The sequence below is a fragment of the Microcebus murinus genome, chromosome 4, assembly GCF_040939455.1.
Source record: "Microcebus murinus isolate Inina chromosome 4, M.murinus_Inina_mat1.0, whole genome shotgun sequence".
NCBI classification, from domain to species: Eukaryota; Metazoa; Chordata; class Mammalia; order Primates; family Cheirogaleidae; genus Microcebus; species Microcebus murinus.
Genome location: NC_134107.1, coordinates 15,899,437 through 15,914,301, shown reverse-complemented (window position 1 = coordinate 15,914,301; position 14,865 = coordinate 15,899,437). Strand labels below are relative to the sequence as shown.

Sequence of the window (14,865 nt, the reverse complement as noted above, 5' to 3'; positions counted from 1 at the left end):
TATCAACTTAATGTACTACCTTTATCATATATGGAATTCTTACCAATACCTGTATTTATTTATAAAATTTTGATTTGTTATTTTGATACATGTCTATTAGTACAAGAATAATGAATTATCAGTGTTTATAATACTTTTTAATATTTCAAAGTTCAAGTCTGTTCTAATTATTCATCTTTTTAAATATTTTCTTGGCTATTGTTATTGGTTTATTCTTCCACCTCAAGGAGGACAGTATGATTATGGAGCAGAGCTGACAGGTGTTATCTATTATGAATCTGTTAGTGAGGTCCAACTTGCTTATTGCATCTACAAAAAAAGAAGAAGAAGAAGAAGAATTATGCCTCTGCAGTATTGGAGAATTGGAATATTTATTTTGACCTTTTTTCTAGATCAAGACCCATTATAGATTGATGCTGGTTTTCCTTTGGCCCAACGTACCCAAAGTCAATCAAACTCAATAAAAAATAATTTATGTAGCTTATATCTTCATGGGCCTAGGTGGTTTGACCTGCATGGACCCTAGGTGTAAAACTATACCTGCTGAGAGGCAATGATGCCTGACTGTCTATAGGGCTGATGATTTATCAGAAATTTCCTCAGATTAACCCACAAATATCTGGCACCCTTCACATTCCTGCCCACAGGTATAGCTGTTGTTCATGGCTATTTGTAAGTAATTGATCATAATAATAGCCAACATCTATTGAATAATCACTACGTGCCTAATTATGTGCTCAGCATCTACATGAATTTCCTCTTACAATCCTCCCAGAAACCTTATAGTTTAGGGTCTTTTATTCTCCTCACTTTACTATGATTAAATCAAGCTTAATGTGTTTATGCCACTGGTACAAATTAATAGAGCAAAAGGGTATCAGAATTAAAACTCCTAAGTCTGAACCCCTAACCACATTACTATGCTGTTTTCCAAGAAAAAAAATACTCTCAAATTGAAATGATAGTTTGGGCCAAGAGTGAGCTGTATCGGCCTCTTTTGGGAATGCTTTACACAAAGACTTTCCTAAGAAGACTTATTCCATAACTTTTTTGGGCATACATGCTCTGCCCCACCAAACTATTTTCAAAATTTATGATATTATTTTCCAGGCCAGTTTGGAGTAGTTGTATTAAATACATCTGTTAATAAGTTTGAGAAATTATTATAAACTGGATAAATAATTTTTTCTTAAGTGTAAAAGAAGAAATTTTTTAAATCTACTTAGACAACAATCCAAAACAGAAGGATTATGTCAAGTTTATTTTGGAAAGACGTCATGTATGCTTTCATGATTATATACCAGCAGTTATATAATGAATTATAGAAGGTCTTTTAAAAACTTTTTATTTTAACAATAATCTGTACCTCAGATGTAATGATCTCAGCATTTCTGTGGTACTTTTTTAAAAAGTTGCCAGTCAACTTTTTAAATATCTTTCTTAATTGCCATGAGGCTCTGTAAATTAATTGAGAACCTAAACCACTGAGCAGGTGTATGTTAACAATTCAAGAAGAAAAGCTGAGGTCTTTCCACTAGGAGGACAGTGAAGCCTTTCTCCTTTTCCAGTGCTCATTGAAGGACAGATGGACACATATGAAAATGATAATGCTATTATTTCTCCTGAGTCAGCGATGCATTATCTTGTCTCCTTTCTGATTTTAGGAGCACTGAGCCAATGATTGGGGCAGGAAATATTACAGAGGTCACCCACTTCATCCTGCTGGGATTCTCAGATTTCCCTAGAATCATAGCATTGCTCTTTGTCATATTCCTGGTGTTCTACCTTAATTCTCTGACTTGGAACCTGTGCCTCATTGTTTTAATAAGGATGGATTCCCACCTGCATACACCCATGTATTTCTTCCTCAGCAATCTGTCCTTCATGGATGCCTGCTATGTCAGCTCCACAGTCCCCAAGATGCTCTCCAACTTCTTCCAGGAGGAGCAAACTATCACCTTTGCGGGTTGCATTGTGCAATACTTTGTCTTTTCCACGATGGGACTGAGTGAGTCTTATCTCATGACAGCCATGGCTTATGACCGGTATGCTGCCATCTGTAACCCCCTGCTGTATCCATCAATCATGTCACCCAGCCTCTGTGTTCGGATGGTGCTGGGATCCTACATGGCCGGACTCACTGCTTCTTTAGCCCAAATTGGTGCTTTGCTTCAGCTCCACTTCTGTGGGCCTAATGTCATCAGCCACTTCTTCTGTGACATGCCCCGATTGTTAATCCTGTCCTGCACTGACACCTTCTTTGTACAGGCCATGACTGCTGTATTAACAATTTTCTTTGGGTTAGTAAATGTTCTCGTTATCCTGATATCCTATGGCTATATTGCCATCTCCATCATGAAGATCACTTCAGCTAAAGGCAGGTCCAAGGCATTCAACACCTGTGCTTCTCATCTGACAGCTGTGTCCCTCTTCTATACGTCAGGTCTATTTGTCTATTTAAGTTCCAGCTCTGGTGCTTCCTCCAGCTTTGACAGATTTGCATCCGTCTTCTACACAGTGGTGATTCCCATGTTGAATCCCTTGATTTACAGTCTGAGGAACAAGGAAATCAAAGAAGCTTTGAAGAGGTGGTGGAAGAAATGGTACTGCTTAAGGTCATAGACTCTGAGATTTCTAACAGATTTGACCTATCAGAATCACCATAACCCACATTAATAAGCATGCGAATGGAATATGACAAAATTCAAATTGCCTCCTTCCCGCTGCCTTTGGACAAAGAAGGCTTGATTTAAGGCAGAAAATGTGCCAATATGGGCCAACAGCTGACTTGATGCCACAGAAACACAGTATCTTTAAGGCCTGGGGGTTTATTATTTTAACCCTACCTCAGGGGTGGCCTCATCATTTATTAGTAAATCCACAAGTATTTGTGAAACAGCAAGATGTAGAAATGTTTTGCTTCTGTTGGCTTTGAGATTGAAGACTGCTCAATGTTACGACTCAGCCCCTAGAGAAGAAATGCCCGGCAGGGGCCCCCAACAGTCCAGAAGCACCATCTCCCAACTATTCGGATGCAGTGTAATAAATACATGGTAGGGACCATTGGTTATTCTGTGTTTCTGAACAGGTGGGCATAAACAGACAGAGGGGATCCACCATTAGAAAGAAAAAAGCTATAGATTGGCCTAGTTGTACCTTCTGGGAATACCAGTCTGAGACAGCTAAAGTTTGTCTAAGGCCTCTCTCAGTGCCTTAGGCAAACTACAAAATCATCTACTAAGTTTTTGGTAATTTCCTTGACTCCACCAACAGTAGCCCGAGGACGGGAGAGGTGATTTGAATCCTGAGAGGGGATGGACATAAGGATTTGTTTCCTCCAGTGCCATTTACTTATTAGTCTGATGACTGAATTTCTTGTATCTAGAGTCTAGTGGGGATTTATGATGGAAAATGATATTCAAAGTCCATGTCACAGCCAATAGCGATATTTGATATTGTGGGACTCAGACTTTTCTCTCCCCCATTAAGTTCAGAAAATTCACTCTTTGTTGACTGAGTGACTACTGGATCTAGGAGGAGGATAAGAGACACATTGGTCATAGCTGTCTCAGCCAACCTCCACCTAGACCATTTACCCCATAGCTAAGTTCAGAGGAGTCACCCATTTAAGCCTAGTGTAGATCAGCCAATCCCAGATGATCTCTAGGTGACCTGGATATGCATGAGTGACAATAAATGAATGCTGCATTTGGCACTGAGTTTTAGGTTTTCATATGCAGCAATAGTTAATTAGCATACTTACTAAAAGTTAAAAATTTTCTCCTGAACCAAACTGCCTGGTTTCAAATACAGGCTCTGCCACTCCCTAGTTGTGTGATGTTGGGTTAGCCATGTAATCTTTCTGTGCTTCAGTTTTATCATCTATAAAATGGGGGTACCACATATCTGTTTAGGATGACTAAATGACTTGGTATTTGTCAAAAACTCAGAATAGTGACTCCGGCACATGATAAACACTATATATGAGTCATGTATTATTACTTATTGAGTGCTTGCTATGTTCAAAGAATTTAAATGGCTTACATTGAGCTAAGTTTTGTTTTTATGCCAACTTCACAGATGAACAAACTTAGGCCAGAGGAATTAAGAAAGACAGCTAGTAAGTTGAGAGGTAGAGATTCAAGCTCAGCATTGCAGATATCAAAGTCTCCCCTCTTAAATGCCCCTTAATATATAAGGTGCCAAATTTCCTATCAATATACAAGGAAAGTATGAGCAAAATGTAGCAATATTTGTGAGATGCAGCCAATGCTAAAATAAGAAGTAATCAAAGTAACAAGGTTCTGAATTGAAGAAATTGAAAGAGGAATGTAAATTCAAACCGTAAGGAAAACAGGAGGAAAAAATAATAAGTAGAGATACATTGGGAAGAAGAACAAAATTTGATAGATCATCAAGAAAATACATAAAAGAGGCAGGCTTTAAGGGAGCCGAAGCCCAGTCACATTTAAGGGGCCTAGAAGTGGAATTTTGGCCTAGGTAACCGTGCTGAGATGTGGTTTAAGATTGTGCCTGGACTTGCCATCATGGGTGCGTGCTTGTTCCTCCCCGGAGTGGCCACTGCGTGCATCCACAAGTTCATTAACGGTGGCAAGGAAAAAAAGGTTGCCCATTATTTATGTCATTGGGATTTGATGGAAAGAGGTACATCTCTGGAGTTAATTACTACTATGTGTCAAAGGGTTTGGAGAACATTGATTAAAGCAGCACTTTCCTGATTGATGAAAAAATAACTCAGTAATGGTCATTTACCCCTGATAGGTCATACAGTGTATTATGTTGCATGAAGTGTGTTATATACTGCTTAATAAAAATAAAATGAAAAAAAAATTTTTAGAAAAGCAGGCTTATAGAATATTTTACAAGAAAATAGACAACATCCAAATTTAGAGAAAAGAGTAAGTATAGAAGAGATTTTAAATTTTAAGAGAATGTATCCACAACAGTAAAATCATCAGATAAAAATGGAAGAAATTGAATGATAATTTTCTGGAAAATCATGATAACTTCTAGAAATTGATGATAATTTTCTTGAAAATTATATTAAAAATCATTTTCTGGAAAATGAGAAAAATTAATGATAATTTTCATGATTTTCTGGAAAATCAAGTTTATTCCTATCATTATTCTGAAGATAGTTTTGACTCAAAAACTAGAAAACAAAAAGGGACCAATCGATGTCCAGAAGGTAAAAATTCAATTTATCGAATAGCTTTTTGTAAATAAGATATTGGGATAAATCTCTTTGTTGGTCTTAAGGACAATTCACGCCAATGTTATGAGAAAATAACATTGAAAATTATTAAAAGCTAACAATGAATTTTTTTTTTTAACAATGAATTTTAAAATTGGCTTTCTTTTATCCAGGAAGATTGTCCTCTCTGATATAGCATAGATTCAGAAGTAAACCATAAGTTGCTGGGAGCAAGGGAAACACCTACCTGGCTAGCACAATAAACTAAATCAATCCTGGAAGAAGATTTGAAAGTCAGAAATTGTGCTCAAAAGGTGGAGCTTAGAGCAGGGAACCTGGTCATCCACGCTTTGTGAAAGAAGCAGCCCAAGCCCAAGGGTAGCATGTTTGTTTAGGCATCAGGACACAGGCCAGTATTGAATGGCCTGAATGACTGGACAGAGCTCTCGAAGGAGAAAAGTTGAACTCACATAAACAGACAGTAAAATGGCGGTTACCAGAGGCTGAGGGGTGGTGTCATTTGGAGAGTTGGTCTCCCTGTTGTCCATTTTAGGTCGACAGCATATGTCAAAACATCATGTTGTACGGCATAAATAGATGTGACTTTTACTTGTTAATTTAAACAAATGAATAAATGAAATTCTAAAAAGTAAGAAATGGGAGGTGGGAATGAGAGCACAAAGTAGGGGAAGATGGAAGAGAAACTTAAGTAATGCAGAGAATAGAGCCCATATGCAAGAATACGACCAAGGCATGTGCTCAATATTATGAGATCAAGAAATAAAATGACAAAAAATTAAAAAAAAAGAAAAAAGAATCCAGGCATCACTAAGCATCACTGTTGACTATAACCATAGACCATAAGATAGTATTTCTGACCACAGAAAAGTTTAGTCACAGAACAAAAACTAAATAAATAAAACTAAATAAACCAGGCTAATTAACAAATCCATTATTATACACACTTATATTTTTCTGTGATGAAATCATTTAAAATCTCCTCTTTTAGTAATTTTGAAATATATAACGTATTTTTATTTATTATAGTCATCCTTCTGTGCAATAGATCTCTACAGCTTACTCCTAACTGAAACTTTGTACCATTTGATCAGATTATTTCCTTTCCCCATGCAGTTTCCTCCCCCTGCCTCTGATAACTCTCATTCTACTCTCTACTTCTAAGAGTTCAACTTTTGTAGATTGTGCATATGAGTGAGATCATGTGGTATTTGTCCTTCTATGCCTAACTTATTTCATTTAGCATAATGTCTTCCAGGTTCATCCTGTTGTCATAAATTACAGGACTGCTCTTCTTTTGTAATGATGAATAGTATTCCATTTTGTCTACATACCACACATTCTTTATCCATTGATCTGATGATGAACACCGAGGTTGCTTTCATATCTTGACTACTATGATTAATGCTGCAACGAACATGGGAATGTAGATATCTCTTCAACATACTGGATATATATCCAGAGGGGGATTGATAGATTACATGGTAATTCTGTCTTTACTTTTCTGAGGATCTTCCATACTGTATTTCAAATTGGCCATATTTATTAATTTACATTTATACCAACAGTGCACAAGGATTCCTTTTGTTCAACATCCTTCGCCACAATGTGTTATCATTTGTTTTTTTGATGATAGCCATTCTAATAGGTGTGAGGTGATATGTCACAAGTATGAAGTGACATCTCATGTCTTAAATTTGTATTTTCCTGATAATTAGTGATGACGGGCATTTTAAAATATATCTGTTGTCCATTTTATGTCTTCTTTTGAGAAGTGATTATGTAGGTCCTTTGCTCGTTTTTTGATTTGTTTATTTGTTTTCTTGACACTGAATTGTTTGAGTCCCTTATGTACTTTAGATATTAGCCCCTTATCAGGTATACTTTTTGTGAATATATTCTCCCAATTGATAGGTTGTCTTTTCTTTTTTTATATAATAGAAAGTGGATTTTATTTTTTATTTTTATTTCAGATCATCTTTTCATTCTCATTTATTTATTTATTTATTGCTGTGTAGAAGCTTGTTAATGCAATCCATCTGTCTATCTTTTGTTGCCTGTACTTTTGGGATAATCTCCAAAAAATCTTTGCCCAGACCAAAGTCTTGGAACATTTTCCATATTTTTTTTCCTAGAAGATTTACAGTTTTTTGTCTTATGTTTAAATCTTTCATCCATCTTGAGATGACTTTTGTATAAGATGTGAGATACAGGTCCAATTTCATTCTTCTGTTTGTGTATTTCCAGTATTCCAACGACCATTTATTATAGACACTATTCTTTATTCATTTTGTGTACTTGGGACTTTTCACAAGGATCAATTGATCATAAAAATGCATTGAGTTTATTTCTGGACTTTCTGAAGCTTTCTGAACAGTTCATACTGCTCCATTAGTCAATGTATTTGTTTTTATGCCAGTACCACTTTCGCATAACAGATTTAAGAAGCCATATATTAGTGACATCAGCAAGATCCAATTCAATATTACCCACTACTCAATATTACATACAACAGTGGGTCATAATCAATTTAATGAGTTATCAAAAACATAGTGTGAGTGGGCACAGATTGAAGGAAATTCATTATATTGGAGAAGGGGATTGTGTCATGGAAAGTTAAGAAAAACAGAATAGGTGAAGTTGGTGAATTCCAAGAAACATTTATAGGTCACCAGGACCTTATGAAAACAAAGAAAAAATAAGAACGAGGAAACTACAGAATGTTCATATTCATTACTACTAAAGCCAAAAGTACTGTTTGAACAAAAGGAGTTATTGACATAACTAATACTGCCCAGAAATATGCCCAAGCCTACAACACTCCACTCCATGCCAGACATTATAATAAAATAGAGAGCAACATACACACAGACACACACAAAGCATATAAAATTAATCATAAGCCAAGGCAGGGCCAAATGTAGTCTAGGTAAGGCCACCTTGGGGAAAGGTCCAGGCATGAATTTGAGAGAAACTGTACCACAGGCAGCAAAGGCATGAAGTCATAAAGGAAAGAACTGAGCAATGTATTAAAGAGCCATGCTGAGTCAAAGCATTCAAGAGTATCTGTGCATCCTGATTGCCTACTTTATTCCAGTGACAATGGTCAAGACAACTGGGAGATCACATGGCTTCAGCTCTAACCATCCATATTGGAGTCTGGAAGGATTGACTGACCCCTGCCCCATGTATAAGATGACCCAGCGACACAGAGCATGCAAAGAGCTCTTACCACCTCGGGTGAGGGTTGGGCTCATGCCCTGTCTCTGCTCAAAGGGAGGAATGGAAGGGGGAGTCACTGACAGTCATGTAGTTTCCACATTTTCACTACTATAAACAATACTGTGTTGAAATCCTGTATGTAAGTCTTTGTGCAGTTGCCTGTTTCTCTAGGATTAGTTCCTAGAAGTAGAAATGTAACATAAAAGGGCACGTGTATTTAAGGGAGTAGGTACAGGAGCAAAGGAAATCAGTCTTCACCTTTTCCTCCCTTTGGTCAGGATGGACTGTCGGGTCTATGACAACTAAAAAGAGAGCCAGGCTGCAGGTGGTAAAATATAGAAAGGAACAAAGTACCAATTACAAGACAGAGGAGTGCTGAAGACAACTGTGAGTGTGAAAAATGAGTCACAGAGGCAACTCTTGGAAATGTTCACCCTTACACAGGGTGGTGCAAATTCGCCAGAGGCACCAACCTGTTGGGTCCCCTGGCAGGGCTGCTCCTGTCATGGAAACAGAAGCTGCAGACTCTTGGCTGGATGCCCTTAAACATTGAGACCCTCTGGGTAGAGATGGCACGCTTGTGAAGGAAGCTGTGGTTTTGTTTTGGCTTCCCATGGTCATCTACCAACAGGAACATGCACTACAATTTTCAACAAAACAAAAAATTCTAAAACAAAAACTGGGTATTCCATTGTGCTTATCAGCCTATCAAGCTTGATTTCTTTGCCCTTGAAAGACACGGTTCCCTCTGAGTATCCTGACAACATCAGGCTGCAGGGCCTGCAAATTGATAAGCTACTTACTAAATCTTTGTCAGTTCTCTATGAGTTCCCTTTGGAACCTACTGCGGAATTCAAGCTTTCTGGCTTGGGCAAAGAGGGGCATGAACTTGCACTCCCACACGGGGCTGGTGCTCACAGCCGGCCTCATGAATGCATCCCTGTGGACCACTGGGGGGCACAGCCCCCGGCTGCAGCAGCCTGCCAGTGGGCACTAGGGCTGAATATGTTCCTCTTACAATTTGCAACTATCTTGTTCTATTTCTGATGTAAATATTTCTCTGGTCTCACCATGCTCTCACACACATCCAGGTCTCTACCTCATAGCCTGGGGGCACAGAAGGGATATTTGTGAACTAGTCTACTGAGGAGTGCGTGCTTTCAGGGGCCTAACAGAGTGGGTCCTAGCTGCAGTGAGCTCGAAGGGCATGGCAGCTCCCATGGGAGGGCCATGCTCCAGGTCAGGCCATGATCCAGGGCATAGGACTTCCCGGTTTGCATCACAGTCCTTGGGGAGCTTAGCTGGCTTGAGGTCCTGCCTGCTGGCAGAGTCCAAGGAGAAACTGCAGAATAGGGGAGGGTGGAAAGGCATGGATCGTCTTATACACAGGGCAGGGGTCAGTGCATCCTTCCAGATCTCCATAAGGATGATTAGCACTGCAGCCAGGTGATTTCTCAACTGTCTTGGCCATTGTCACTGGGATAAAGTAGGTGATCAGGATGCAAAGACACTCTCCAATGCTTTGATGTAGCATGGCTCTTTAATACATTACTCAGTTCTTTCCTTTATAACTTCATGCCTCTGCCTGTTGCATCTGGTACAGTGTTTCTCAATTCATCCCTGGAATTTTCCCCAAGGTGGCCTTGCCTAGACTACACATGGCCATGCATTGGCTTATGATTAATGTTATCTATTTTGTGTGTATGTGTGCGTGCTGCTTTCCATTTTATTAATGTCTCTGGCATGGAGAGGAGTGCTGAGGCTGGGACATATGTGCAGGCAGCCTTAGTTACACCCATAACTCCTTTTACTCAAATTGTGCTTCTGCCCTTAGTGGTAACAAATATGAACATTTTGCACTTTCCCCATCCTTCTTTGTGTTTTTGTTTCCAATAAGATGTTGGTGACCTATCAAATCTCTTCTCAATTCACCAACTTCACATATTCTGCTTCTCCTAAGTTGCCATGACACAATCCCCTTCACCAATACAAAGAATTCTTCCTTTGATCTGTGCACACTCACTCTGTGTTTGTGGTGATTAAATAATTATGGCCCAAATGTTGCACCTAATATTAAGCAAGGACACTGTGGAACAATAGCAATGTTTTCTGTATGTGCTGACATAGAAAGTCATCTCGAGTGAAAAAACACCATGTTGCAGAATAGCATATTTAGAGAAAGTCTGGTCCTACTTTTAGTTAAAATAAAAAAGAATACATACACACAAATGTCAAAACAAAAGGACCGACTCTGTGTGTAGATAACATGTAGAAATGCATGAAAGTGTCTACAAGATTACAGCCTAGACCTTTCAGTGGTTACCTCATGGACATTCTTGTCAATCCAAATGATATAAACCTTATCCCTACAAAAAAAAAAATATATATATATATACATAGGCAGAATATTTTACAAACAATTTTAGGGAGTTCCGGGACTTCTCTGATATCCTGTTGCTTTTGTCTTTCTGGAGAACTGTGACTCACTCTTTTATTTTTCTCCATTGTGTTGCTGCAGCTTCTTAACTGAACTCTAGAGCCCTCTCAGAGCTGTTTTCATTCACAGATAGCTGTCTGAGTGTTGTTTTCTGTGGGCTATAAGGTCTGGGATCTCCTCCTGCCCATCTTGCTGATGTCACTAATATGGCTTTTTAATATACTGCTATCTTTTAGGGCAAAAATATCTTGGATACTTTGCACTTTCTTATATTAATTCCACAACCAACTGTTTAGTTTCTGCAAACAAGTATGTTGGGATTGTAATTGGTTTTTCACACAATCCATACAGTAATTGGGGAGAATAGAATTTTTGCCTTTTTTTTTTTTACAGTTTTGATTCTTTCTATACATGACATTTGGAAGCAATAGTAACAAATCAGCCTTGGTAAGTGAAAAACTTGTGACACTGGGCCCCTGAGTAGCCTCCCTCTCTCCTGCCATGGTCATTACTATCATGTGTCCATCATGTGGCCAGTGATCCAGGCTGGCTGAAGTCAACTGACCAAGTTTGTCTGTATACTTGGATGTTCAGTTTCTCTGTTGCAGTGAATTACTCTATGGGTGTTAATATATGGTGCAAAGATTTTCCACTCATATCTGCTTACATGTGTTCATCTACATGCTCTACCCCAGCCTTCCTTGTCCCCAACCTCCCAGTGTTTCTCCTTCCAGATCCATGACCAGCCACTCAGGCCATTCGACACTTCCCAGGGATCCATGTGTCCATATTGTACATATGTATACTTATATGAGTGTATGTATCTGTTTATATTGTACATACCTCTGTGTGTATATATATATATACATATATATTTTATATATATAATATATATTGTATAATATATATATATTTTTGTGTGTGTGTGTATATATATATAAAACCTGAGACCCCATCTTTCACACAAAATGAGTGATTAGGTATACTGCTCCTAGCTTCACCCGTCAAGCATGATTTCTGACTTTAAATTTACTTCCAGGATTTATTTAACTTTTGGGTTATCCAGATGGGTGTTTTCTTTCCTCCCCAACAACTTTCTGTATGTTTCTCAGAAAGGACAATCTTTTGGATAAAACAACATTAAACTAACAGTTATTCTATGCATCCACGGTGTCACTTATACAATCATAAAACTCTAGAACAAAAGCTATACAAATGAATGTACACCAGTTTCCCATACTTGTTTTTAGTCTCTGCAACACTGAATATTCAGTGTCTCTGTCATGACATGAACAGATGCTTAAAATATCAAAAATAAGTTGATGGTGTGATCCCATTGGCTATTTCCAACAAGGGTAGATTTTCTGAATTTAATAGAGAAAAGAGAGAAAGGTCTGAGCCCTAAAGTATCATGTATTGCTATTGCCTGTGACATGAACTTTGAATATCATGTCTCATGATAAATCCTCACTGGACTCTACATGCAAAAAAATAAGTCATCAGACTCACAAGTATATGGCACAGGAGGGACCACATTCTTCTATCATCCCTTTCATGATTCAGATAACCTCCTCCTTCCTTAGACTAGAGCTGGTGGAGGCAAGGATATGACCAAAAACTTAGATGATTAGCACTGAAAGAGGCCTTAAATAAGTCTTAGGTTTCTCAGATTGGTGTTTCCACAAGGAAGCCAATGTATAGATTTTTGTATTTCCCGTGGTATATCCCCTGTGTCCGTTCATTCCTGTCTGTTCAGAAATATGCAGAATAATCAATGACCATCACCATGTATTTACTATGCTCCATCAGAATATTTGGCAGATGATGTTTCTGGACTCCTGAGGGTCTCTTCCAGGCATGACTTTTCTAGGGGCAGAATGCTGACATTCAGCCGTCTTCAATCTCAAGGGCAAGAAAAGGCAAAAAGTTTCTACAGCTTGCTGTTTCACAAATACTTGTGAATATGTTAATACATGAAGAAGCCCCCTCAATGTGTAATAGAAATAATGAACCTTCACAACGTAAAATGACTGTTTTTCTATGCCATTGAGTTAGCTATTGGTCCATAATGGCATATTGTCTGCATCAAGTCAATCCTTCTTTGTCCAAAGGCAGAATGAATTATGTTAAATTCTATTTATAAGCTTACTATTGTGGGATAAGGCAATTCTAACAGGCCAAATGATCAGAAATCTCAGCATCCGTGACCTTAGCAGCACCCTCTCTTCTGCTGCCTCTTCAAAGCATCTTTGATTTCCTTGTTCCTCAGACTGTAAATCAAGGGATTCAACATGGGAATCACCACTGTGTAGAAGATGGATGCAAATCTGTCAAAGCTGGAGGAAGCACCAGAGCTGGAACTCAAATAGACAAACATACCTGACATATAGAAGAGGGACACAGCTGTCAGATGAGAAGCACAGGTGTTGAATGCCTTGGACCTACCTTTAGTTGAAGTGATCTTCATGATAGAGATGACAATATAGCCATAGGATATCAGGATAACGAGAACATTTACTATCCCAAAGATCACTGTCAGTACAGCAAGCATGACCTGTACAAAATAAGTATCACTGCAGGACAGGATTAGCAGTTGGGGTATGTCACAGAAGAAGTGGCTAATGACATTAGGCCCACAGAAGTGGAGCTGAAGCAAAGCACCAATTTGGGATGAAGAACCAGTGAGTCCGGCCATGTAGGATCCCAGCACCATCCGAACACAGAGGCTGGGTGACATGATTGATGGATACAGCAGGGGGTTACAGATGGCAGCATACCGGTCATAAGCCATGGCTGTCATGAGACAACACTCACTCAGTGCCATGGTTGAAGTGACAAAGTACTGCACAAAGCAACCCGCAAAGGTGATAGTTTGCTCCTCCTGGAAGAAGTTGGAAAGCATCTTGGGGACTGTGGAGCTGACATAGCAGACATCTATGAAGGACAGATTGCTGAGGAAGAAATACATGGGTGTATGCAGGTGGGAATCCATCCTTATCAAAACAATGAGGCACAGGTTCCAAGTAAGAGTCATAAGGTAGGCCACCAGGAATATGACAAAGAGCAATGCTATGATTCTTGGAAAATCTGAGAATCCCAACAGGATGAAGTGAGTGACCTCTGTAATATTTTCTGCCCCAATCATTGGCTTGGTGCCCCTAATATAAAACGGAACACAGGATAATGCATTGCTGGCTCAAGAGAAAGAATAGCATTACCTTTTTCATATGTGTCTATCTTTTTTCCAATGAGCATTGGAAAAGGGGAAATGCTTCACTGTCTTTCTAGTGGAAAGAACTTAGCATTTCATTTTGATTTGTCAACACATACCTGCACAGTGCTTTAATTTCTCGATTAATTCATGGAGTCTCGTGAGAATTAAAAAAGATAATGGAAAAGGTGACTGGAAAGTTTTATAAAATTGTCAGAGAAATTCTCAGATTATCATATATAAGGTAGATTCATTAATTAAATTTAGTTTGCTGGACTTTGGGTGCACTGGACCAATGGAAAACCAGCATCAAACTATGAAGGGTCTTCATCTGCAGTAAATGTCAATGTAAATATTGTAATTCTCCAATACTATAAAAGTATAATTTTTCTTTTGCAGATACAATCAGCACTTAGAGCTCGTTAACAGATTCATAGCAGTTAACACCTATCAGCTATGCTTCATACCCACACTGTCCTTTTTGTTGCATGAAAGACTAGACAAATGATACCAGCCAAAAAAGTTTGAAACTGATAAATAATTAGAAATGACTTGAGGCATCGCATTACCTGACTTCAAATTATACAAGGCTATCATAAGAAAAACAGCATGATACTGGTATAGAAGTAGAGACACACACCAACAGAACAGAATAGAGAACCCAAAAATAAAACCAAATAGCTATGACCAACTGACCTTTGACAAAGCAGACAATAATATACACTGACAAAAGGAAACCCTATTCAATAAATGGTGCTGAAA

General features: G+C 38.5%; 2 protein-coding genes and 1 pseudogene across 2 annotated transcripts; 2 read left to right on the top strand and 1 right to left on the bottom strand.

Moving 5' to 3' along the window:
- The first annotated feature begins 1,677 nt into the window (after window positions 1–1,677).
- On the top strand, window positions 1,678–2,622 carry LOC105863119 (olfactory receptor 5AN1). Its single transcript, XM_012749873.3, has one exon. The coding sequence runs from the start codon at window positions 1,678–1,680 to the stop codon at window positions 2,620–2,622; it is 945 nt and encodes a 314-aa protein (XP_012605327.3).
- A 1,892-nt stretch (window positions 2,623–4,514) lies between these two features.
- LOC109730736 (NADH dehydrogenase [ubiquinone] 1 alpha subcomplex subunit 1-like) lies at window positions 4,515–4,756 on the top strand (annotated as a pseudogene).
- Window positions 4,757–13,101: 8,345 nt separating this feature from the next.
- LOC105863126 (olfactory receptor 5AN1-like) lies at window positions 13,102–14,037 on the bottom strand. The gene has a single exon (XM_012749880.2). The coding sequence runs from the start codon at window positions 14,035–14,037 to the stop codon at window positions 13,102–13,104; it is 936 nt and encodes a 311-aa protein (XP_012605334.1).
- Between the last annotated feature and the right edge of the window lie 828 nt (window positions 14,038–14,865).